This window comes from Cibotium barometz, chromosome 2 (assembly GCF_041138505.1).
Source record: "Cibotium barometz isolate CiBa-2024 chromosome 2, ASM4113850v1, whole genome shotgun sequence".
Classification (NCBI taxonomy): Eukaryota; Viridiplantae; Streptophyta; class Polypodiopsida; order Cyatheales; family Cibotiaceae; genus Cibotium; species Cibotium barometz.
Genome location: NC_141047.1, coordinates 73,929,009 through 73,956,289, shown reverse-complemented (window position 1 = coordinate 73,956,289; position 27,281 = coordinate 73,929,009). Strand labels below are relative to the sequence as shown.

The 27,281-nt window shown below is 45.3% G+C and overlaps 1 protein-coding gene and 1 pseudogene across 1 annotated transcript; both read right to left on the bottom strand.

Moving 5' to 3' along the window:
* Positions 1–1,463: 1,463 nt before the first annotated feature.
* On the bottom strand, positions 1,464–25,429 carry LOC147641455 (protein STRUBBELIG-RECEPTOR FAMILY 8-like). The gene is made up of 16 exons (XM_086821704.1): positions 24,512–25,429; positions 24,256–24,388; positions 23,983–24,054; positions 23,810–23,875; positions 23,620–23,691; positions 23,447–23,518; positions 13,086–13,157; positions 12,906–12,971; positions 12,537–12,602; positions 12,126–12,433; positions 3,352–3,614; positions 2,939–3,216; positions 2,709–2,844; positions 2,482–2,618; positions 2,237–2,393; positions 1,464–2,143 (listed from the first exon to the last, which is right to left on the bottom strand). The coding sequence occupies exons 1-16, from the start codon at positions 24,606–24,608 to the stop codon at positions 2,006–2,008; spliced, it is 2,133 nt and encodes a 710-aa protein (XP_086677830.1). The 5' UTR covers positions 24,609–25,429; the 3' UTR covers positions 1,464–2,005.
* On the bottom strand, positions 14,066–21,472 carry LOC147641456 (uncharacterized; annotated as a pseudogene).
* Positions 25,430–27,281: the final 1,852 nt, after the last annotated feature.

The window sequence follows — 27,281 nt, the reverse complement described above, 5'->3', positions numbered from 1 at the left end:
TCGGTATATTCTTAGCGTTGGTACCCCTCTCAAATCTGGTGCTAGCTCTTCTACGTGATTAGTTAGAAGAGGGAGAAAAGGGCAAATCCAACGAGTCACCTTACGACTTGTCGAGCCTATCCCAACAATGTAGCCACCAATGCGGCTATTGCCCACAAACCTCGGGAAAGATATTTGTGCACTCGTGAAACGATCGGGTTAATTTCCAAATAAATTCAAGGAATGATTATACATCGAAGACTAGAACGTCTTGATTTAGATTGATATCTTAACACACAGACTTGTTGGTTGAGTAAGGCATCATTATATGAGGACTAGATTGAGATCTGTAACATGCAAACTGCTTGGTTGAGTAAAGCACCACTTAAAAAAGGACATACGAGAACTAGATTGATATCTTTAACATGCAAACTCCTTTGTTGAGTGGGTATCAATTTAAAAAGGTCATTAGAGGACTTACTCTTAAATGAGCTATGGGGATTTTATCAAATTGCCCTTTTGTCATTATGCAGGTGATGTCTTAATAAAGGAAGTATGTTACATTCTTGGCATAAACATGGATAGATGCTCTGTGAGCCTACAATTGTCTATACTGCCAAACAAAAAAACAAATATTATCTTTGTGCATATACATGAAGATAGAACCATACAGCAAGATGGTCAAATCATGACAAAACAATTGCGCTTACAATTTTGTGCAAGCGTCTTCTTAAATTCAAATTAGGCTTTGGATTGTCTGGTATGATTTAGCAATTTCAGTTGTTGCAATGTGTAACAAATCGATTGAAACTTCATGAGAAACCGATGTTTCTTTGACCGCATTGGCTTTGAGAGTGAAAAGAGCCTGTTTCGCATGTGAGCTTAATCAGTTTGTCCTCGTGGACCTGGAGAAGGTTCTGGGCTTGGACGGCAATATGCATATGACAGATTCACTTTTAATGGCTGTATGCGATGCATCTAAAGTTGCGTGGATCAGGACATCAGAAGTCCGTTCCTCCTGAAAAAAATAGCTTTTGATCTTGGACAGCAATATGCATGATGCGACCCACTTTGAATGGATGAATAGAAGTTCCATGGATCAAGACATCAATTGAGAGCAATGCAAATAGAACCACATGGACGCAAGTTACTGCTCCTTCAAGAGAAAAAAAAAGCACCTATGCAGGTATTTTGTATTGAACTGAATGCCTTGGTGAATAAGAAGTTGCATTGGAATTACGAGTCACGACTACCTGCATTACATTATCTTGTGGCTTGGGAGCAAGCCCCTTGAAAGATACCACAGACCACGAAAGACCAATAGTCAAATACTAGCATCAAGATGGTTCATGACATATAGGCTGATTCAAAATTAGGGTTGCAAGATGCCAACATTCTTCCAAACCTACGATGTTGCAAGTTAACACATCTTCATTCTCCATTCATGTGATGCCTTGCACAAACAATGGAACGACTCTAAACAATTTTGTATCATCAAAAAAATGGTGGATTACGCAGCTTGGGATCTAGAACTTCATAAAATAAGGCCCATTACACATCGCCATACCCCTGCCTGCCCATGCTGATGTGGTTGGGGTATCCACCGCCCATAATTCATGGGCAGGCAATCTCCCCCGCCCATACATGGGCGGTGGTGTATGTGTAACGGACCTAAGGGCTCTTAACTGGAAAGAACGATGGCCAAAGGAGGCTTGACAATTATTGGAATGAGCAACAAATAAATGGAAAGAATCATAGTTTCCAAGAAAATATTGATTTCCTTGTACCCTAAACTATATCAATATACACCCTTCTCATGGGTATGCAATACTTCAGACTCGTGAATCCATATCAATATACACCCTCACTAAAGAATCGACTGCCCTGGGTGGAACTGTAGTGTATCACTTGCTTCCCTAAACCATATCAGTCAATTTGGACCCACTGTGCAATTGGCTGGCATAATATTCCTCAAATCAAGACCTGAGCGGTGTCATGCCTTTGACCTTGCTAGTGGTCTGACATGTTAAACATCTGATTGATCATGGGTGTTTGCGCCCCTTTGTTCTTCACCAGATCTCCTCTTGTTGAGAGTTGCCCGCTGCATTAGCCGCACTAAAGACTGGACCACCTCTGACATCGGTGGCCGGAACTCCATCTCAGGCTGTTAAGGAGAACATTATAAACAACAAATCATGTCATTCACTTTCAACAGGTTCAGGCACTCCAAAGATCTTAGAAAAGGCTGAAGTACAACCTGTACACATAGTGCAATGATGTCCGCGAAACGTGACAGGGACTTGGCGGGGTACGTGCCATTTAAAGAAGGATCAACCATATCTGCTAACGCATCAATATCATGAAGCTGGGGAGTTGCCCATCTTACCAATGACTGTTCTGCCCTCGGCCTTGTGCTGCAACCAAACAGCAAAGCATGTTTGTGAGGAATAGCATGTATGCATTTAAAACAAATGTTTCCTTTGTTCAGGAAAACTTAGTCACCTGTCCATGGGCTTGCGTCCTGTCAAAAGCTCAAGCATGACAACGCCGAAACTATATACATCACTCTGCCACGTGTATACTCCGGACATGGTATACTCTGGAGCGCTGTATCCAGATGAACCCACCATGGCAGAAGCCTAATAGCACAAGCACAGAAAATGCTGCTATTGAGCTACCTTGAAAAGTTTAAATGTTATTTGAAGAGAATCATCTTCCAGTTGTTCTACCTGCAACTCTGAATTAGATGACAGCGGAGAAATCCCACAATCACAAAGATGAGGATTGAGTTCCCCATCCAGTAAGATGTTGGCAGACTTGAAGTTTTTGTGGACAACGACAGGTTGACACACTTCATGGAGATACCTATCCCATATGCAAACAAAGCCCAAGTAAGGCCATGTGAATAGAGTAAAAGTTTCCAACATTACAATCAAGTCCAAAACAAAACAATTCTTACTCCAGAGCCCGAGCCATGCCCAACGCAATCTTAACACGAACATTCCAAGTTAGTTCTCTTTTGGTTGAGTCTTCCCAAATATGAAGCATATCACTCAATGTCCCTTTGCTAAAGTACTCGTATACCAGCAGGCGTTGACCATGCTCAACACAATATCCAACCAGCTCTGCAATATTAGCATGGCGGAGACGTGAAATACTAGATATGATCTCCATAAAATCCTCTTCCTTCTGGACTGATAAAGACGAAGACGTGTTGATCTTCTTGACTGCTAAAAGCTGCACAGATAAGACCCCATCATGGCCATCTGGACAACCATTATCGCTTAAGAATAACCAAACACACGCATTCATGTTCAGCAAAGTGGTGACAGGATTCCATTTCTCATCTACATATATTGTATGCACACGTACCTTGCCATTTGGAAGCTCCGCCCTGTATACAGGACCCAGTTCACCTTCACCGATAAGGCACTCTTGACTGAAGCTGTTGGTAGCAAGTTGCAAGTCAGCAACAGAGTAAGCTGAGGCAGAAATTGGGCTCTTCCCCCTTCTGCTGGAGGCTTTCCTCCCTGAAACCTTTTCTATGACGGGCTCCTTGATGCTCTCTGAAGGTGGAGGCTTTAATACCGTCTCTAGTGGCAAGAGGGTTGCCCTGAACTCATGCTTTTCCTTAACTGCTCGATAGGTGAAAACTATGAGTACAGACCAGACAAGAAGCAAGAAATAAAGAACCAACATGCATTAATTACATCCCTTCAACAAGATACAATTCTAAGCTTGGCTGGTTCAATTGTTTTCAAACCACTCTCTCTCTCTCTCTCTCTCTCTCTCTCTCTCTCTCTCTCTCTCTCTCTCTACCTCTGACTTCACTATCCCTATTACTAGGTGCACTAATCCAAGTACTCGGCTATCTTAGTCATTATGATTTCAGATTATTTTTCAGTTTTTTCTCTTCAATATCACGACAAGGATACTTCATGAATCTTGTAATCATCTTTTATTTCATAGGCCCATTGAGCCTTTTTCTCCACGTCCCTGCCCTGCTGCACTACGACAGCCACAAGAAACACAGTGCATAGTCTCCCTCTACCCGTTTTGCACCTGTGCCCCGCGCTGCACGCTCTGTGCTGTCCGTTTCGTACCTGTGCAACCCCTATGCCTCCCCTTTTGCTGCTGTGCGCTGCATTGCTCTGTGCTGTCCGTGTCGTACCTGTGCAACCCCTACACCTCCCCTTTTGCTGCTGTGCGCTGCGCTGTCCATTTCGTACCTGTGCTGTGCTCCACATCCCTGCTCTGCTGCACTATCACAGCCACAAGAAACACAGTGCATAGTCGCCCTCTACCCGTTTTGCACCTGTGCCCCACGCTGCACGCTCCGTGCTGTCCGTTTCGTACCTGTGCAATCCCTATGCCTCCCCTTTTGCTGCTGTGCGCTGCGATGTCTGTTTCGTACATGTGCTGTGCTCCACGTCCCTGCTCTGCTGCACTACGACAGCCACAAGAAACACAGTGCATAGTCGCCCTCTACCCATTTTGCACCTGTGCTCCGCACTGCGCGCTCTGTGCTGCCCATTTCGTACCTGTGCAACCCCTACGCCTCCCCTTTTGCTGCTATGCGCTGCGCTGCGCTGCTCTGTGCTGTCCGTGTCGTACCTGTGCAACCCCTACACCTGCCCTTTTGCTGCTGTGCCCTGTGCTGTCCATTTCGTACCTGTGCTGTCCTGAGATGTTATTGCCTCATCAGAGCCCTGAGAGGGGCTTACCATACAGGCCGGGTATGAGTGGGAGTCAGCTTTCCGAGGCGAGACCCGCATATCAGGAGTATGTGGCTTTGGAGGGGTAGCTGTCCCTTTTAGATACCATCTTCGACAGATTCTCAGCATCATCCGGAAGGATGAGGATGCACGGTATCTTTGGGTGCGGCTACAGCTTAGCAGTGACAGTCATCCACATTGCTGTGAGTTATTTTGCACCACACCACTCCCCTTACGCCGCACAGCATGGCCAGTCACCGTACTTACCATTATATGGGGATATTATGGAGTTCTCACAGCGGGGGGAAGTCCTCCTGCTCGGGGATTTCAACGCCAGGACGGGAAGTCAGAAGGTCTTACTACTTGATCTAGACGACCCTATAAGACTACAGGAGTTAGACATCACTGACACAGGGCTGCAGCGATCATCACACGACCATGAGGAGGTGACAGTAAATGGGAGATATTTCTTAGAGCTGGGAGCTCCACATGGTCTCGTTATCTATAACGGGATGTCCCGATGGCCCTCCTCCGGCGCCCTCACCTCCTTCCCACGCTCAGGAGGTACTAGCACCGTGGACTACCTTAAGGGATCTCCGGCTTTGGCACACCTTCTCCCCAACTTCTCCATCCCGCCACCCCCTTTTGAAGCTGACCATGCGTACCTCTCTTTCACTCTTACCTGCACACCACCCGTCCCTCCACCACCACTCCCCATCTCACATTACACTTTTTGATCACGAGCTTGACCTTGTTTACTCCAACCACATCTACCGCCAACTCCAGATGTGGAACCTACTATCCCCCTATCCACCCTCACATCACAGCTCCGCACCATACTCCACACATCCGCCACCGCTGCACGCGGCGGTCTACCGCCAAGCCACCTTGCGGTTCCATGCCCCATAACTATTGGTATGATGACGAATGCTAGGCCACACGCTCCCGTCTTAAGCATGAGGTACGGATTGGGCAAATCACGAAGCACCAAGCGCTCGGATTTCTCAACGGCTCACCTGACACAAGAAACAGGAGTTCTATGCTCAGAAAGAGGATGAGTTATACCAACTTTTCTTAGGGCCGAACTACAAAGAGCATGGATCACACCCCCGGAGCTCCCCACGAAGATGCACTTTTACAGAGACCACTTCCTCACACTCACTGAGGATGGATTCATCCAGCAGGCGGGCTACTTGAGTGTTCACATGTCCCATGCCATGCGGATTGCGATTGGCCAGAAACGGGTTTCTTCCCACCACCTCAGAGTGGAGACAGGTAGAGCTGAGTGCATCTTCAGAGCCGGGAAGCTCGTACGGAGACCCGGAGAGGAGAGGATCTGCCGACTATGCCACACAGAGGTTGAGACGGAGAAGCATTACATATGCCGCTGCCCAGTATACTATGAGATCCGCGGGAGGTTTCACTGTCTATTTCGTGAGGGATTCGGTCCACTCTCCAGGATCATTGACTTCCAGGACCAGCGTTGCCTGGGTCTCTTCCTGCTTGAGCTCCTCAGGCACGGGGACACCTTCTTGAGACACAGGCCCCAGCCACCCCGCTCCCTCCCTCGGCAGCCAACCATCACCAGCTTCTTCCGGACCCAGGAGGTGGAGGACACCGACATAGTGGATCTTTTGGACCCTCCACGAGCTGCTCTGGACCTACCCCGCCCGAGAGGAGTTACCTCGGACCGAGCCTCTGCACTCTAGCATGGCCGACGCCCTCGACTCCCCCGTCGGCCACGATCACCTCATCAGCTCCAAATCCAGGACATGCTCCTGTTAAAAGTCATCTCCTGTCTTTCTGTAGACACCAGGGCCTTTGTTGTGGGTGTGCCCGCCCTTGTAGGTGTTTTCTCATTTTTCCTCCCTCCCCGTATTTTTTCCCCATTTTTCCCTATTTTTCTGTGGCCCGTGGTGAAAGGAGGACCTCTGAAGCTGGCCGACTGCATTTGGACATGTGCTGCTGGCTGTTTGTGTTGCTTCAGGTCCACGACCTTCCAGATGAGCTGGCCGACACCCTGCTGCTGGCCGACTGGTGGTGATGGCTGGTCGTGGGGGTTCAGGCCCTGTCGGCTGCCCTACAGCAGGCCGACTGCTGTAGGGGGGGGCATCAGTCCCTTGCCACACATTGTATCATTCCGGGATCTTCCTTGTGTATATAGAGCAGAGTTACACGCCTCTATCTCTCTCTCTCTCTCTCTCTCTTGTGCTGTTATTTTCTGCATTGCGTTTTGCTCTTATGTTCCCAGATCTGGTCATCATCTCCGCTGCGCATTCTGACATGGTATCAGAGCCTAGGCTCTAGATAGTTCTTGGGATTTGTGTGAGCAAGAGGGGGACTGTTGTGTTGCTGATTGGTGGACTGTTCGGGACTGTTTGGGAAGAGGAGAAGCAAGAGGACGGCGGGCTGATTTGCTGGACAGCCACTTGCAGGTGTAAGTTCTTCTTTGTTCCCACCCACCCACCCTTTTTCAGAGTACATTCCCGCAATGGCAAATCTGTTAGAGATGGCCGAGAGGCATGTGAAGATCCCTACACTCCCCACGTTCCCTGTGGACCGTCAGTTGGACGGGAACAACTACAACATATGGAAGGTTATGATGGAATCTCTTCTGGAGTCTTACGACCTCGCTGATTTCATCGTTGTTAGGTTCCACAGCCGGAAGTAGAGGAAGGAGAGTTACCGTCGATCCGAAAAGACTGGGAGGCACAGGCACATATGTCGGATCGTGTCAACGCCAGGGTCCGTTCATTCATCTTTCCCAACTGCACACCGCAGGTAATCAATCATGTAAAGCATATGACACTGGCCAGAGGTATATGGTAGCATTTGGCCTCTCTCTACAACAGGGTATCACCCAGAGGATTTCCTTCGAAGTACAGATGCGGGTTATGAGCCCTGCAAAGTCGTTGACGATGCGGGAGCATATTAACAAGCTGCAGGCTCTTCAGCAAGAAGTTCTTCAGGCAGGAAAGGAGATATCGTCAGAGGACATGGCCATAACATTGCTGTCGCATTTGCCCTCTCAGTACTCAGCATTTTACTCGTCTTTGATTACCAGTGGCACGCTCAGTACCATCACGTGGGAGGAGCTTGTGCCCATGGTCTTGGACCAGGAGGAACGACTCACGAACCCTCCTCAGGGCGGAGGTTCGGAGGCCTTAACTGGCCAACGATCGAAAGGCCGTAACACGGGCAAAGGGAAGGCTTCATCGGAGAAGTCTTCTGAGAAGAAGTCCGTTACTGACCGCGAGAAACTAAAGGCATAGAGGACCTGTAATGATTGTGGCGAGAAAGGCCACTATTGGAGGCAGTGTGTCCCAAACGAAAGATCGAGAAGGGTGAAGATTCCTCACCAGCAATCATGAAGACTCCGGCTTTTGTGCACCTGGAGGTGATGGACACCGATGTTTCATTTTCTTCAGGCAGGGAGGAGGTTGGAGGATTCTCCGCAACGGATACTCGGGAGTGGATTCTAGACAGTGGTGCTTCCAGGCACATGACTCCTTCCCATTCAGATTTACAAGATCTTTGCAGGTATTCTGGTCACATACTTACTGGGGATACATGCACTATCCCAATACACAATGAGGGCAAGTTGGAGATAGTTCCCGATGGCAGAGGGGGGAAGCATTCATCCCAGGTGTTGTATGTTCCGTCACAGTAACTTATGCTCTGATGTCTCGTAGTATTCGGGACAAAGAAACTCCTATAGATGAGGATGTTCTTTCCACGGGGACCTTTCAGAAAGCCAAGCAGGTGGCAGTTGATTACTTGCAAAAGGAGGTGCATTCTCCAGACTTTGTGGTTCCGGATTCAGAGGGGGTAGTTGACAGGCTTCAGAAGGCCTTGCGTGGTCTTCAGCAGGTTTCCAGGACTAGGCTTTGCACCGTAACAAGTGTTGATCCTTGTGAGTAGTGTGATGCCTCTTTGACTCAGAAGCGGAATGGTTCATTGATCTAGTTGATGGACACCAAATTGGACGGGAGCTTCCTCATGAGGCAGTTGAGCTCATGGTTGCAACTGACTCTTTGGGAGGCAAGATTGCGTATCTTGTGGTTTCTGCAGCATGCGAAGGATCATGGACTCTTTTACACAGGAGGGAGATTGATTGATGGAGTCCGACTCCACGGTTGGAGTGACTCAAATTGGGGAGGAGATCAGGACACGAGGAGATCTACTTCAAGCCCAAGAGCAGTTTTATGGAGCAGTAAGAGGCAGTCATCTTTTGCCTTGTCGACGATTGACAGAGGCAGAGTACCGGGATGCTTGTGAGGTGGTGAGGATGCAGAGGTTGCATTGCAGGATTGGGCTTCCACTGGAGGAACCCATGGTCATCCAAAGGCACTTTGTTCGTGAACAGATCGTTGCTGATGACATCCTGCCAGAGTTCTGTTTGACGGAGGACAGTACAGTGGACTTCTTCACGAAGTCGCTATCTCAGGATTTGCTCAGGCGGCACCCCAGCTCCCTGTGGTTGGTTTCACAGCCAGGAGCTGAGAGGGGGTGTTAGAAGTCATCTCCTGTCTTTCTGTAGACACCAGGGCCTTTGTTGTGGGTGTGCCCGCCCCCGTATTTTTTTCCCATTTTTCCCTATTTTTCTGTGGCTTGGGTGGCAGCCCCGCGGTGGAAGGAGGACCTCTAAAGCTGGCCGACTGCATTTGGACATGTGCTGCTGGCTGTTTGTGTTGCTTCAGGTCCACGACCTTCCAGATGAGCTGGTCGACACCCTGCTGCTGGCCGACTGGTGGTGAAGGCTGGTCGTGAGGGTTCAGGCCCCGTCGACTGCCCTGCAGCAAGCCGACTGCTGTAGGGGGGCCATATAAAATGGCCCCCAGTCCCTTGCCACACATTGTATCATTCTGGGATCTTCCTTGTGTATATAGAGCAAAGTTACACGCCTTTATCTCTCTCTCTCTCTCTCTCTTGCGCTGTTATTTTCTGCATTGCGTTTTGCTCTTATGTTCCCAGATCTTGTCATCATCTCCGCTGCGCCCTCTGACAGCTCCACCGCCATCGAGCAACCTTTCCACGTGACATAGCTGAGGGAGATCTCTCGGCCATACTCGTCAACCCCATGCTTGACATTTTGGAGAGTGGTATACCATCTACACGGAGCTGATGTTGCTCCCATGTTTTTATGTTCTTAGTATTCCATGACGAGTTTCGGGTCTTTAGTAGACGCTTAATATATCATTCTTTCTTTCTTTCGCTCTATCTCTCTATATATATATATATAGTTAGATATGCCATAGACATTATTATATCACACTGGTCTCATAGGCCCATTGGGTCTTTAGCAGACGCTTAATATATCTTTCTTACCATTTATCTTTCATGTGGGGATGTCTCTTCATTTTTCAATGATGACTATGATGATGCTGATGACCATATTGCTATCCTAGATCATCATACATACATAGAGGGTTTTACACATGAGGAGATGGTGCATGGTTTGGCTCATGCCCATATACCTATTGATGCAATGGATCATGTCTTTGACTTTTTGAGTGATGCTACATGGGATGATGGCATTGGTTCGCTCTTACCCTCGCATGATGCCAACCTTGAGATATGTTCTTTTGGCTCCTACAAGTGCCGACAAAGCCTACGCGAAAACCTCTTTCGAATCAACGCGCTGTTGTTATAGCTTTTGCAACGTGGCCTAAGAGTAGGAGTCCTCTGAATCTGCCCAAGTAGAAGAAGCCTGGCACTACGGACAATGAGTGATCCACTCATGAGATATAGCTGCATCAATTTGATTGATTCGTCTAAGACTCTCTGAGGTGCTAGGTAGATACAAATCTTACCCTCGCTCTTACCCTCGCATGATGCCAACCTTGAGATATGTTCTTTTGGCTCCTACAAGTGCCGGCAAAGCCTACGCGAAAACCTCTTTCGAATCGACGGGCTGTTGTTATAGCTTTTGCAGCGTGGCCTGTGAGTAGGAGTCCTCTAAATCTGCCCAAGTAGAAGAAGCCTGGCACTACGGACAGTGAGTGATCCACTCATGAGATATAGCTGCATCAATTTGATTGATTCGTCTAAGACTCTCTCTGAGGTACTAGGTAGATACAAATCTCCGATCCATAGGGAGACTTTTAAAATAACTGTCAATGCACATCTCTCCCGGCCAGGCCACTACGTATATCTGGACGCACCCAAAAATCATCCAACTTCATCTCTACTGAGGTCATCACACATAATGGGTTGTCTATCAGCTATCAGCCTCATCCACTAATGTAGGAAGCCTCTGTCTCAAAAAAGGTCTCACGCAACTTTACGCTCTGATAATGGCAACTATAAGTGGAGAAGAAGGTGGCCAATAATCTACCTTGATGAAAATGAAACGTAAACTGAGCATCCAATCTCCACCACCACGAGGTGTACAATTGGAAATGTGAAACATAAAAAAACATTCCAAGGCTCGGTGCCTAGGAGGAATGCTCTGACCACTAGCTTGCAAAGCAATACCCTGCACTATATATCCGAATCTACAATATTCAGCCCCTCTTCATGTATGGGACATGTAACAGTCTCCCAAGCCACTCTAGCCCAAGTGTCTAGTGATGTATCATGCAATAGGTTGATTGTCGTAGATAGTAGTCGACACGATATTGGGTCCCAATTACCCATTGAAGGGCCCCCCCTGCAAGCAAGAGTATTTGCTTATATTTTTTTGGAGAACTTTTACAATGAATATGAATGATGACTGAGGACTGCCAAACGCAAGGACGAAGTAGACCTAATGCAGGTTGATCCAAATGTTGTCCAAGCTCCTTTGAATAGCTCTTCAATGACCACTATGCATGCTCATATGTTGGTTGAATGCTAAAGAGACTCTTCAAGAATGCACATATGTTGGCTGAATGCTAAAAAGACTCTTCAGGGAAACCTTGGGAATGCTGCTGAAAGTATGCACAAGGAAGCTGGAGGCTTTTAGCACACCAAACTGCTTGGTAACTGCTGGGAACTGATCTGACTCTGAATGAAAAATGGAGAATGATAAGCGCTGCTTATGGAGACTGGCCTACGTAGCTCGTGCCTGACATGTCCCAAACTAGGCCTCCCAATAGGGTCACGGCATACGACAAATATTCCTAAAAGGTAAATCCTATTGATGAATGTTGCACTGATGTAGAGCCAGTGTGTCACATAGCACTCCTATGCAGGGTGCATGCGACAAGTGAACCATCCTAACTTGACCAAAGAAAGTTACGGACCAATCTCTGCAACTCGCCAATGCATCCACAAGAGAAGCACCAACAAGAGGCAATGGACGAGGCTAAGGCAAGCAGTACTCGGTTAACTAGCAAAGCTCTGGAGACAAGAATGCATGCAAAAGCATGCTTCATAACAATGATTGTTCCTACTCAAATCTTTATTTTTAGTTTCTGTCCAACTACAAATGCTTGTACAAAAACTTGCCTTGGTTATCAGGTGTAAGTGATCCTAGTACCGGAGTTGTCGATTGCAACTTCTCTTCATCGTTGAAATTATCTCGAGGTGTCCGAAGGAAATATGCTGCAATAAGAGCAACAACCATGACTCCTAGAATACAAGCAATCACTATTCCAGCAATAGCTCCACCATTAATGACAGATTTGTTGCCCTCAGAACTCTTGGATGAACCCTTGGGGCTCGAATTCTTTGGGGACGACTTTGGAACAGGGGGAGGTGGGGTATAAGGTGGCGGTGGAGGAGCTGGAGAAGAGCTAAAAGAATTCCCACCATCCCTGTTTAATCAACAAAAAGAGCAACTTTGTTGTAAAGGTGAAAATGAATAAATAGATGGTGATCACTAACATACACCTTTTTTGAAGGAAAGTATAAACTCACCTCAAATTCGGAATGGAGCTGAAAGATGCTGGAACCCAACCAGTAAATTGATTGTTTTCAACATTCCTGAACATAGGCATGATAAGGATGTCATTTGCATGTACTGACCCTCAGCCAATACCCATGTCAAAAAGCTACTAACATCTCAGTGCTGCAATTGCATCCAGGGGGTAAGACCGCCTCCAGGGCCACCTGGTAAGTTGGCAAGCCTGGACATGCTACGAGGACAGCCAACTTATCAGGCAGCCTCCAGGGCCTCCAAGGACCACAAATGCCCAGACCTGCTAAAATGTTGTGAAGCCACCCTAAGAAAGCTAGTCAGACACACACACTAGTGTATCTGCTGTATTCAAAAAGGTAAGAACTCACAAGTCTTGAAGCTGAAGATTGGCTAAAACATTCAGACTTCCTGTAAACTGGTTATTTTGCAGATACCTGCGAATTGCACGGGTACCAAATTAGCCTTTCAACATTTATATTGAATTTCCTTCAAGCCTAAGAGGACTTGGATGATTCAAACTTCAAAGAAGGTTGTCAATAAGAACCTACAAGGAGGTTAGGTTGTACAAAGTCGAAAAGGACTGAGGCAACTGGCCTGATATAGTATTGTAGGACAAGTCACTGCATCAATGCAAATTCCCCCCGCCAAATGCATTAAAATCAGAGGATTTATTCATATGCAACAGTTTAGCAGTACATAAACCTCTCTCCTTTTCATATATACCTTCATAAAGTCAGAAAAATCTGAACTTACGGATTCAGAGATTTGAGAAAGAAATAATAGTGAAAAAGGACAAAGACAAAAACAAAGCATTTGAAAGATCAAAAATAAATAAACTAACAAACCTAGCCACTAAGGAGGGGAAATCAAAAGATAATATTAAACAAAGACTTTTTAACTAAAACATTAACAAAAAAAACAAAAAACAAAAACCCAAAACAAACAAACAAACAAAACAAAAAACAAGAAACAAGAAAACAAGAAAAAAAAACAAAACAATTACATGAATGAAAGAAACTTTAAAAATAATAAAAATAAAAAATAAAAAAAATAAAACACACACACACACACACACACACACAAGCATACACACACTTCTTAATAAGAACTTAAACCTTTTGAGCTAAGATACTAAACAATAACACAAAATAGCAAAACAAAGAACTGTAAACTCTAGACCTAAAGCACTTAAGAGCTAGAACCAAACATTAAGATAAACTTTAAAAAAGACTTCGACTCAAAAGTGCAACCATTAACTCCAATGTCTGTACGAACATGAAGTGTAGGTTCATCAACTCTATCATGCATAGAGTGGACAATAAGCTATGACATCCCTACTCACGTCATCAGTGTCCAAGAGTAGGTGCAGGTTTGTATATGGTTAGTCCAAAAGAACATGCTTTATAAAAACAGTGAATTGAGTTTGTATCACTCTCCGGAGGTGATGGGAATACTCAGCCATGATAGAGACTAGCACTCAAAGTCTGCTCTAAGGTATAACAACAAAGAATCACAAAACATAGGAAAGAACCAAACTAAGTCTATATTAAGCTAGAGCGAGAAAGAATTACAAAAAGACTAAACAAGGCCTACTCTAAGTTAAAACAACAAACCCTACTCTAAGCTAAAACAAGCTACTTTTACAAAAAAGAGTATTGAATTATGAATTAAGTGGGCTTTTCAACTCCCCACTTCTATAAAACTTACTCCTTATCATTTTAAACATTCCAAAAGCTGAAATACCAAAGATAAACTTATTACGATTCATGAAAGAACGAACCTTTTTCAAAATTTTATTGAAACTATAACCTTTTTCAATAAGCAACAAAATAAGATGGCATGATTGAGAGATAAAGGCAAATTTAGTAGAGCGAAGACGAGAGAATCTAAAAAGTTGAGAATAGATAACACCATACTTAGCTGTATCAAAAATATTAGAAGAAAAGTGTGGCATCCAAATGATCTTTAAGTTAGCATATTCAAGTTGTAAGCATTTGTCATAAATATCTACTATGAAGCCTGAAGATGATTGAGTGATCTTAAGGTCTAAAAAAGCACAACTATCACTATTCGAGGTGCGGTTAAGTTCGCAAAATTCCTTGGGATAGATCCCCTAAGTGTTAGCACATTCATCCCCAATTTCTACCCATGTTTGGTGTCCTTTTGGTCCCTTTTGCATGGCCCTTGATTGTGGGCTGGCCACCCCTTATTTTACATATTTTTCTGGGATTTTTCCCAACCTGGATGCATTTTCCCAATCGGCCAGCTTTATTATGCCCAGTCGGCCAGTTATAGCATGTCCAGTCCGCCAGCTCTCCCCACCTATAAATAGGTGGGCTGGCCTCTCAGTTTTGTATCTTGCCTAGTCTTTCTTTTGCTCACTTATGAGACACTTTCTGTCTCTTGCTTGGGACTGTATCACTTCAATATATTCAGCATAGTTGCTCCATCTCTCTCTCTAGAGAGACCACAGGCCCTCATGATGCCACGCATGATACGCAGCAAACCGTCAGTACCTCATGACATTATCCGGGCAGAGTTTGCTGCGCCTCCTATGATGGTAGAGGCCATATTTCAGACTAAATGCCTGCTAGACAGATTCAGAGAGATGCCACAGGACAGATTGTCACACAAAGCTTTCGAGGCATCTAGACAGCTGGCTGAGGCAGGAGACAGAGGATCATGGTATGCACAGGTCACACATTGGTTCTCACAGCATGGCCTAGACATGGATCATCTACCACCATTCCAGTATGACCGAGATGCACCACATATCCGTCTCTCATAGTGAGAGGAACAGAGTATTGAGACAGGACCTATGGCAGCTCTATACACGAGAGACATGGATATCGCCTACATAGCCTCTTCCACCGAAGAGGCTATACTACAGAGATCACTTCATGAGTATCACTGATGATGGATTTATAGAGAGGCCTAGATACATGGAGGGCTTTTTACCACACGGCTCCCGAGTGGCTATTGGTCAGCTTAGAGTTTCATCACATCGATTGGAGATCGAGACTGGCAGAGCAGCACGGATCCCCCGAGAGGAGAGGGTATGCAGATTGTGCAAAGAGGAGGTGGAGAGTGAGGAGCATTATGTATGCAGATGCAGAGCATATACAGCCATCAGAGAGAGATATCCCATTTTATTCAGAGAGCCACATTCCCTACGCCAGATCTTTGAGGCAGCAGACCAGCGCATATTGGGAAGATTCATTCTAGACATAAAGCGTCACAGAGAGACATCATTACAGGCTCAGACAGCTCCAGAGGGGGGACGACAGACACACATTACTACATTTTTTCAGAGATCCATCCCACTCCCAGCCCCTACACGGCAGGGAATTACTCTCCAGAGAGCAGAGACACTCAGAGCCCGCAGGAGACAGAGGACACCTGGCTTTCGGACACCATGCCTATACCAGAGAGAGATGACAGAGATCAAAGCTCAGTTTCACAGAGAGGGTGCGGAGCGACTGGCTCGCTTCAGAGCAAACCTAGGCATGTTCTTCAGGGAGCTGTGGACACCCCCTTCATTGATGTATACCATTTTATATCCCCAGTATGGTACAGGATGGAGCTAGCTAGGTTGCATATCATGATTGTATACTCCACGCATATAGCTTTGCATTCTCCTAGTAATAGAGTTCCATCCCCTCCCCCACTCATTGTACTTATTGCACACCCAGATTCAGCTTTTTAGTTTAGTACTTTTTCATTTTGTTGGGATGACAGAGGATACCCCATACAGGTACACCGATTTGTCTCATAGGCCAAGTTCGGTCTTTTGGAAGACGTTAATAAAATCTTTCTTTCTTTCTTTCTTTCTCTCTCTCTCTCTCTTGCACTCCCGAGGACGATAATATATTCTTCTTCTTCTCTACTCAGCACACTCTAGTGCTTAATTGCTTCCGCTCTGTGCACTCATTCATGGTATCATTGCTCCCAGTTCAGTGATTCCCTTTGCTGCCCCAGATTCAGCCCTATCTACAGCCCCTTTACCTCTGCGTTTTTCTCAGATTTGCAGCCCTCTGAATGCTGCATTTTCTGGACAGCCGCTGCTGATTGCTTTCCCTTCACTTTGGCTTCATCGCTTACAGCTTGAAGGTAATTTCTCATCAGCGTTTTCTTCTACTTGGAGTTTGGAACTAGGCGGCCTGTTTTTTCAGGACAGCAGCCCCTCTTTGGCTGCGTTTTCCCCTCCAATGGACATTCCTTTGTGTAGAGGGGGTATTGTGGTGGTTCGGGCTTTGGTGGCAACCTTGGTACCTGTGGTGGACACTCCTTCCGAGATTGTGCATATTTCTAAGATTGAGCCCAAGCTCTTGTGATGGCTGCCCCGACTACACTTCATATGTTCTCAGAGTCTGCAAAGTTGGATGGTTCCAACTACACTTTGTGGAAGGTGAAGGTGAAATCAACCTTGCGTGGAGTGGATCTCTGGGATTGGCTTGATACACCTGCCAATGCCACCCCTCCCACCCTTTCTTCCGGTGGTGTGACTCAGGCACAAATTGATATTTGGCAGGCGAATAATCGTCGTGTTTTCTCCTTTCTGATGTTGAATTGTCAGGATTCTGTTCTCTCTCATGTGCGTACAGGAGATGCTGCACATGAAGTTTGGAAGGCATTTGCAGATCTCTACGAGATTAAGTCTCCAAGTCGGATTTTGGTGTTGGAAAAGCAGCTTATGAACTTGTCAATTTCTGCCTTTCCATCTTTATCTACTTTCATCTCGAAGATGAAAGACCTCCGGGACGAGCATGCTATTTGTGGCAAGGATATCTCTACAGAGGATACGGCTATTTGGCTTCTCTCCAAGCTTCCAGAGAGGTTTGATGCTTATTTTCAGACTCTTGTTTCTTCTCCTCATCCTATTCCAGTTACTTGGGAGGAAGTTCTCCCCTCCATTATGCAGATTGAGTCTCGCTTTGAGGAGCGGACTGGCACCTCTGGTGGTTCTAAAGGAGCTTTGGCTGCACGAGATAAAGGGAAGAATCAACAGAAGAAAGGGAAAGGGGGTTCTGACAAGAACTCCAAGGATAACGACAAAGATAAAGACAAAGACAAAAGCAGATCTTCTAAAAACAAGGACATTGAGTGTCATTATTGTGGCAAGAAGGGTCATAAATCGCCCCAATGTCACAAGAAGAAGCGGGATGAAGAAGCAAAGAACTCTTCCTCTAGAGCGATGTCTCAGACCAAGAAGGACGCTCGCCTTCTTCTATTAGCAGGTACTCGTCGTATACTTGCTCTTGTGACTTCTCAATCGCGGTCATGGATTGTGGATAGCGGTGCTACTGCTCACATGACTCCCCATCGAGATTGGTTCGAGGACTTCACTACCAGGACAAGCGATATCACTTTGGGTGATTCTTCTTCCGTGCCAATGCATGGACATGGCACCATCCCCATCTTCCGCTCCTCCGAGGACAAGAGGTACTCCTCTAACATTCTATACATTCCAGATTTGGCATTTAACCTTTTGTCGGTGTGGAGGTGAACTTCTCTCGTTATGAGATTACCATTCGTGATAAGGAGACCGGTAGCATCTTGGCTCAGGGAGTCCAAGATAGTGGTCTATACAAGTTGACCGCTCTACTTTCTTCTGGTTCTTCTTCTGCTCTTTGGCATGCTCGGTTTGGCCATTTGAGCTATCAGCTTCTATAGCGAGCTTCGAAGGATGAGTTTGTTGAGGATTTACCGACCATCAAGGCACCAAATTCTGTTTGTTCCTCTTGTTTACAAGGGAAGCAGCACCGAGCCGCCTTTCCAAAGGAGGCGACACAAAGATCTTCGACATCACTTGCTCTTGTTCATGCAAACTTATGTGATCCTATGAGTACCGCGTCTTTGAATAAGGCATTGTACGTGCTCGTGATGGTGGACGTCTTCTCCGCATATACTTGGGTCTTCTTTCTGAAGTCCAAGGATGAGGCTTTTCAGCACTTTTGCGATTGGAGAGTTGAGGTGGAAAAAGAGACCGGTTCCTCGGTCAAGGCTCTCAGGACCGACAGAGGGGGTGAGTTTATACCCCAGGAGTTTCAGCAATATTACAGGACCCATGGCATTCAGAGATAGCTTACTCTACAGCATATACTCCATCACAGAATGGAGTTGCTGAGAGGAAGAATAGGACCAACACGGAGATGGCCCGTGCTATGCTTGAGCATTCTTCATTACCTCGACGTTACTGGGCTGAGGCGGCGTCTACTGCTGTCTACATTCAGAGCAGGTCTCCTACAACTGCTCTTCCATATAAAACTCGATATGAGGCTTTCCATGGTTTAGAGCCCTTTGTTGTTTATTTCCAGATATTAGGTTGTTCCGCGTATGTTCATGTGCCAAAGGAGCATCGCTCCAAGTTGAACTCGAAGTCTCAGCGCATGACTTTTCTCGGATACAGCACTGTGTCCAAGGCATATCGTCTTTATGATCCTCAGGCCGGCAAAGTTGTTGTGAGCCGTGACGTGGTGTTCGACGAGACTCCTACATCTTCAAAGGGGGGGGGGGTGAGCTTCTTCTTCCTCCGCCTCCTTCTCCTCCTCCTCCCTTTGCTTCTGTTACACCTCCAGCTGTGGATTCTCAGTCAGATGATGATCACTCTGCTCCTCCTCCAACGAGTTCAAGCAGATCTGTGCCTGGATGGTACTTTCAGACAGTTCGTGATTCTGGATTACGTGAGCTTCTTTCTGCTCCTCCACCTGATTCTCTGAGGCGATCTTCCAGAGTTTCAAGGAAACAAATTCATGAGGGCAACATGTTTGTTAACTATGCTCTTATGTCCTCTATCATTCATGGTCCTTCTAATCCCTCTTCTCTGAACGAGGCTCTTTCACATGAGCCTTGGCGTCGTGCTATGCAGGCAGAGCTGGATACTATTGAACGGAATGGCACTTGGATTTTGGTGCCTAGGCCACTGCAACAGAAGGTGATTGGTGTGCCCTGGATCTTCAAATCGAAGTTCCGAGCTGATGGCAGCTTGGACAAGCACAAGGCGACGTTGGTTGCCAAGGGTTATGCTCAGCGCCCTGGAGTTGACTTCGATGAGACCTTCGCTCCGACGACCCGGATGACTACCATTCGCACCGTTCTTGCTTTGGCAAGACATCATAGATGGCCCGTATTCCAGATGGACGTAAAGTCAGCTTTCCTGAATGGAGAGCTTACACAAGAGGTTTATGTTGAACAGCCGCCGGGATTTGTTGTTCCAAGCAAACAGGATCAGGTGTACCGACTGAAGAAAGCTTTATATGGTCTGAAGCAGGCTCCGCGGGCTTGGTACCAACGGATTGATGAGTTCTTTCAGAGGCTCAGCGCCGTTCTCATGCAGATTCGAACCTTTATATCCTCCTTGAGAGGAGGTTGATTGTTATCATTGTGGTCTATGTTAGTGACCTCATCTTTACAAGTTCTTATTCTGTGAGGATCCGTTCAATCATGGATGCTTTGGAGACAGAGTTTGAGATGACGGATCTTGGCCTTCTGCATTATTTTCTTGGCTTTGAGATTTGGCAGACCCCTAAGGGATTTTCTTCTCTCAGCAGAAGTACACATGGGAGATTCTTGACAGATTTCAGATGACTGGATACAAACCAATATCTTCTCCTATGGGTACTAGTGAGAAGCGTTCTCTTCTTGATGCTTCTCCAAGGATTGATTAGGGACAGTATCGAGTTCTCGTCGGTTGTTTGGTTTGGTTGACCTACTCCCGATTGGACGTGTGTTTTGCAGTCAGCTTATTGAGTTCTTTCTCATCCAAACCACGTCAGCAGCATTGGCGGTGTGCTCTTAGAGTTCTTCGATACTTGTGTGGCACTCTGGACTTTGGCATTTTCTATGGCCAAGGATGCACTCTTCTTGGATGGTCTGATTCAGATTGGCCTGGAGATCCAGATACTCGACGTTCGACCACTGCTTGTGTTTTTTCACTTGGGTTTGGGGCCATTTCATGGAGCAGTAAAAAGCAACCTACTGTGGCATTTTCCTCTACAGAGGCAGAGTATCGTGCAATTTGTTATGTTGCATGTGAGGCGATTTGGTTGCGGAGATTATTGGAGAAGCTTGGCTGTCCTCCTACTGGATCTACTCTTCTTTGGTGTGACAATCAGAGTTGCATCGCCATCGCCATTGCCATCGCCAAGAACCCTGTGTTTCATGCTCGTACGAAACACATTGAGATACAGTATCACAATGTTCGTGAACAAGTTCTTGCTGGAGATTTGCGTTTGGAGTATTATCCTTCAACGGAGAATGCTACAGAATTGTTCACCAAGCCGGTTTCTCAAGCTTCCTTAGCTTTCGGCTTCTCGGAGTTTGTTCAGCATCTGGTGTTGAGAGGGGGTGTTAGCACATTCATCCCCAATTTTTGCCCATGTTTGGCGTCCTTTTGGTCTCTTTTGCATGGCCCTTGATTGTGGGCTAGCCACCCCTTATTTTACATATTTTTCTGGGATTTTTCCCAATCGGCCAGCTTTATTATGCCCAATCGGCTAGTTACAGCATGTCCAGTCGGCCAGCTCTCCCCACCTATAAATAGGTGGGCTGGCCTCTCAGTTTTGTATCTTGCCTAGTCTTTCTTTTGCTCCCTCACTTATGAGACACTTTCTGTCTCTTGCTTGGGACTGTATCACTTCAGTATATTCAGCATAGTTGCTCCGTATCTCTCTCTCTTCCACTCTCTACTCAACACACTCTAGTGCTTATTTGCTTCCGCTCTGTGCACTCATTCACTAAGGAATTTGGACTGATATACCAAAACTCTTGAAAGGAAGGAATGTCGGGAACGAAGAGGTCATCTATAAAACGTCTCACATTACAAAGTTTGTGAAGAAAGACTGGACAAGTATTTACAAATAAGGCGTTCCATAGAATCAAACTCATAAGTAAAAAGATAAAAATTAGCAAGAAAGACGGCACAATTGGAACCCATGGGAATACCAATTGCTTGCTTAAATAAAGAGTCACATAAGGATATGTAAAGGTTATCTAGAAGAAAATCTAACCAAGTACAAATGTCATGTTTGTCTACAATTTTGGTGAATCTTTCTTTCTCTTATCTACATCTTGATATACAAACATGAAATACAGTAAGAGACTCACCACAAGATAAAGGCTTGAGTATTGTCACATCCGCTGTTTTAGCCTTGTGCATAAAAACAAAAAGAAACCCATTTCTAGTCTGCAAAAACCTTGGAAAGGTTTCTAGTGCAGTGTTGGCCTTGTACAAAGAAATAGAAACGTTTCTAGCTTGCAAATCTTTTGAACACTCAGCAATCAAAAATTGTTTCGCCCTAATTTTCTAACCTCTTTTCTTAGCAATTCTCTTCTGCCTACGTTAAAATCTGCCCAATACTAGAATCAGACTCTCCTTCCATAGGACCCTTCTCTTACTATCACCTTGCTACAACCTAAAAACATCTCGATCTTCCCATTCTCCTCCTCTACTTCTTTCTCTTTCTTCCTCTTTCCCTTGCCTTCCTTCTTCCCCCTTCTTCCTCAGACAGACAAACAAAGACCATTGGTTTCTACTATATGGAGACCACTGAATCTACTATACGGAGGCCTTAAGATGTGCCACAGCCTATTTGGCTTCTACTATATGGAGGCCTTGGAATGTGCCACAGCTTGTCCGTGACCCTGAGTCTCTCATTGCTTAACCAGAGGAGGAGATGCTACATGGATAACTACAGCGATTTGTGTTCAACGCTAGATGCGCCTCTATCGGGCTTCACTTAAAGGGTTACCTTCTTAGCTAGGAGCTTTACAAAGTAAGTCTAAGTTAGTCAATTGAAAAGTTTAATTGTAAATTCTTCTTTCAAGCCCTTGTGCATGATACAAAAACTTATGCTATATATCAAAAGTCTTCCATCAAAACGTTTATGCTGAGTCCTAGGCTTGGGACTGTTCTGTTAGCAGTCATCTCCTGTCTGTACACTACACATTAGGGCCTCTATTGTGGGTGTGCCCGCCCATTTAGGTGTTCCTCCATTTTTTCCCACTTTCTGTATCTTTTCCCTATTTTCATGGTCGTGGGGCTGTTGTTTGCTGGCCGCCTGGAGTTGTACTAGCCTTAGTCTGGCCGACTTGAGCCTTGTACCTAGCTGACTGTCCCCCTACTGGCCGACTGCTTGTATACAGTCGTGAGCATGTCCAGCAGCCAATTGGCTGCCTTTTTGTTTGTTGGCCGACCAGTATGGGGGGTTGGTATAAATACCACTCCTAACCCCACTTCATGTAGTTGTACCGATCTATTGACTAGCCAGCGGTCGAAAGGCCGCAGTACAGGCAAAGGGAACTCTTCACAGGCAAAGTCTTCTGAGCAAGAGCCCGACATGGATCGTGATGCCTTGAAGGCAAAGAGAACCTGCAACAATTGTGGCGAGAAAGGCCACTATTGGAGAAAATGTCCTAAGCGAAGCACCGAACAGGGTGCAGATTCCTCTGCAGTATCCGTGAAGACTCCAGCTTTTGTGCACTTGGAGATTATGGACACCGGCGTTTCATCTTCTTCGAGATGGGAGGCATTTGGACTCACCACTAGGGACACTCGGGAGTGGATTCTAAATAGTGGTGCTTCGAAACACGACTCCTTCCCGAGAGTTATTATAGGATCTTCGGAGGCACGTAGGTCACATCTTGATTGCTGACGAGTCCACTATCCCTATTCACAATGAGGGCAGGTTAGAGATCGTTCCCGATGGCAGAGGGGGGAAGCATTCCTCCCAGGTTCTTTTTGTCCCATCTCTTGGTTTTCATCTGTTGTTGTCAGTGCATGAGGTTTGCAAGACTAGTGTACGGGTGGAGTTGTTATTTATATGACAATGCAATGATTTCTTCTACTTACAATCTGCTCAAATTATTTAAAAAAAAGCATCTTTACATGACAAGGCAGAATCCAACTTACAGGACAGACAGGCTATTGAGCTTCGAAAACATGTCTTGAAGGCTTCCAGTCATATGATTGTGGCCAGCATACCTGCACTTGTTTGTCCCATATGTTATTGCACTACTTATCATTCTGCTTGATATGTTACAAAGCATAAGCCTAAAACAGCCAACATGTTAACTGGAGCTTACAGGTACACCAAGCTTGTCATTGCAGAAATCGAATACGGCAGGTTGCCCGCAAAATTGTTGTTTCCTAGATTTCTAAGTTGAACAACAAAGGTGAGATTAAATGATAAATCTCCAAGGAGAAGTTGAAGGATTATACCTAGTGTGTAAAACAAAAATGATTGTGAAGTGCAGAAAGATAAGGTAAACATACAAAGTCTGAAGGTTGGGAGGTAGAGAATAAGGTATATTGCCGGATATCTGATTGTTGCTGAAATCCCTGCATTGACAGAGGTCAAGGATTCTTATCCTTTAAGCCACAATTTGAGATAAGGTCTCAAAATATCTATGAACTCAGCTTTCTTAGCTCAAAAAAATGAGACGTACATGACAGTGAGAGAAGTGAGCTTCCCCATATCATAGCCAAGTTGACCCGAAAGACCGAGACTGGAGAGATTGCTGCACAAACAACACCAAAATAGTACATCGGCCTGTGTACTATAAAGACACGTACACCTCTGTATGTTGATTTCTGTGCCAATCAAAGCACACCCGCCTATGTAGGATATACACAACATGTACATGTACTCTGCATACGTAGCACAAGCACCTCCATTTGAGATGACCGGCAATGATGAAAGATTCCTAAGCAAGTCTTACATTTGAGTGACAGCAGAGCCGCTGCATTGGATGCCCTTCCATGATTGGCCGCACGGATCTGGATTGCTGGAGGTCCAGGATGTCAAGGAGCCGGTTGAACTGAGACTGCTGTACAGGCTTTGGAGAGCCGCCACTGCAAAAAAAATACCAACGGGAGGACACGGGTGAATCCACAGAGGAGATAATTTCGAGCATATGACTGCACAGAATTGCTTCTCTTAATGAGATGGGTGAGGGAAGAAGCAAATTAGCATACCATCATCTGAGTTTGTGAGTGCCAGGGCAGCAGAGAGGAGGAAGGGGAGGCCGAGCAGGATGAATACTGGCCTGATCCACTCCATCTTCATCATCATCCGGGATGTGGACAGATTTGGGCAAGACAAGGCGAGGTGTTTCAATCTTCACCCTGTTGTTGTGTATGCTAATATAAGCTGCTGTGAATACGGGATGGGTATGTACTGCAGGTCTCGCTTTGGTGGTGGTATACAGCATTGGTGGATGGAAGAAAAGTAAAAGAGGAGAAGGGCTTTCTTGCTGGTGGGTGCGAGGGTGTCTGTGTATGAAACGTGTGCGTGTGTGTGATGCGGGCTTGTGGGGCGCTGGAACAGCGTGATGGTTGGCAAAGACAGCTGTGTATGACGATCACGTCTTGGCACATTGCACGAATTACACCCGTCAGAGCTGCTGCTGCCGCTGCTGCAAGCGCTGCTATTAGATTGTACTGCTCGGCTCTTCACTTTCTGTGACTTCTTTTTAGTTTATTTTTTCATCAGTTTTTAACTTTTAACCAAGCAAGGGCCATATGAGCTTTCACTTACCGCTCAGACGTCCCGAGCTGTGTCGCCATTGCCATTGCCCTTGACATTGACACGCCATTCTGATCGATGTGCACGTGCCCCCGCCTACACTTCTAGTCGGTGGCAAGTGTTTGGGGCCTACCCTACCGGTCCCTCGTATAATTATCATTTCCAGGGCCTTCCATCAACATCGCTGCCGGCCCTCCCGCCGAGTCCCGACTCCCCTCTCCTTTTTCTTACCCATCTCTCTCTCTCTCTCTCTCCTCAATCAATGTGCGCAATCACAAGGCTGTGTCCCAGGTGGCTCGACTATAGTGCTCAGAGAGAAGAGAGAGACTCTCTCTCTCTCTCATCATTTGAGGCTTGAGCGTCTCCAATCAATACGTTCTTAGTGAGTTTCTTGGGTAACCCACTCCCTAGCGTCTTCATGGCAAGTTGTAGTCCCGTCCCCATAAGCTAGCCCTCACATGGCGTGAGCATCCCATGCCTAATCATGGACACTTCCATGGGCGAAGACACACACACATTACTCAACATTTAGCTACAATAGAAACCGCGAGGTCTCTTAGTTGGAATGGAGAGAGTAAGAGATAAGATGAATTTAGATTTGGGCATCACCCTTGTGCTTAGAGTTGGTGAATGAGATGACTTCAACTTCCTCTTAATATTAAGGATCACACGATATGTGTAAAGCCCCAAAGAATCAACAACCAAGTTTCTTCATCTGTAACTATTTTACTTCAAAAAACAATGTTTTCATTTCTAACGTTAGTGTGCATACACACTTGATATCCTACTATTCAGAGGAGCCCATGGATTTTTCTACAACGGTAAAGGACTCTGCATAACATGAGAGAGCCTTCCTCGATCCTACCTTCTTGTTTGCTTCATCATGATTTGGATGCATGTAAAATTGCTTACAAACCCAAGGCTCTAGCACTAGAAAACTACATGAGCAACCATGTCACATGCTCACATATTCTCTAACAAAGATGCAAACAATAATAAAAGCTAATGACAAGTTTAATAGGGTCACCATGTAAGGAGTAAAAGGTGGAAGCTAGGTCAAAAATATTGATGTGTAAAGAGATGATGGCTAAGTCAAATGACTACCCAGTATTAATAATAAATTTGACATAAAACTGACACCGAATACTTTGATCCATTCCAAACCAAAATTTTCTTTTTTAACTCTCCTAAATCTACTCACTTGCTCTGTTTATCAAGTCAAATAATTCACATCATAAATATAAAAAATGGATTACTATGCACATGGTGCTATCTTGAATAAACAAGAAAGAAGCAAAATGTAGGGAAAAGGGAGATAGGTTGTGATTTGCACTAGTTTTAATTTTGAACACTCTCAAAATCTTTAATAAATTAGAAACATGAAACATGGGGGGCTTAAAGAGGGGGGAAATGGCAATGAGTTATACAATTCAATAAGTTTTTTGAACACTCTCAAAATCTTTAATAAATTAGAAACATGAAACATGGGGGGCTTAAAGAGGGGGGAAATGGCAATGAGTTATACAATTCAATAAGTTTTTTGACCCTCAAGAAACTCACTTCAGATAAAACTTTGTGCAATGGGTAATAAAATGTAGGTATAACTTGCATTTTTTGAAAAGTTGATACTCATATCATACATGCATATGATGGAGTCTCATCATTTCAAAATATATTTTAGAATTACATATAATGCATCTAAACCTTTCTAGAAAAATGGTCTTGTACATGCAAGTGATATTATTGTACATTTTCTTTAAGTGATACCCCAAGGTTGTGAACAAAACTTTGAAAAATCGTATTTTACACTATTATAACTCAAATTTACAATTAAGATTCGTGGTGGATTTTAAGCACTAACAATGTCACTGGAGCTAGAGTGAGGAAGAGGTAACATGGTTACAATTAGGGTAATCAATTTAAGGTTTATAGACCTACGAGTTAGGGTTTTATGCACACATTAGGATGTGGTGGCACTACTAGACTCCGAAATACCCAACAAACCCCCTTTCGGAGTGATGAAGGTAGTCTCTATACTCCAACACTAGCAAAGAAACAAAACATGGTCCCCGGAAACTAGCTTAGAGACTCATGAACATGGCTTAGGCTAACTAGCATGGCTGAGAGGCTAATGTAGTATGGTTCAGTGCGATAAGACTCAAAGGTCATGTCCTACCTCGGGATACAAAAGATAGCCTACATCAATCTACCAATATACCC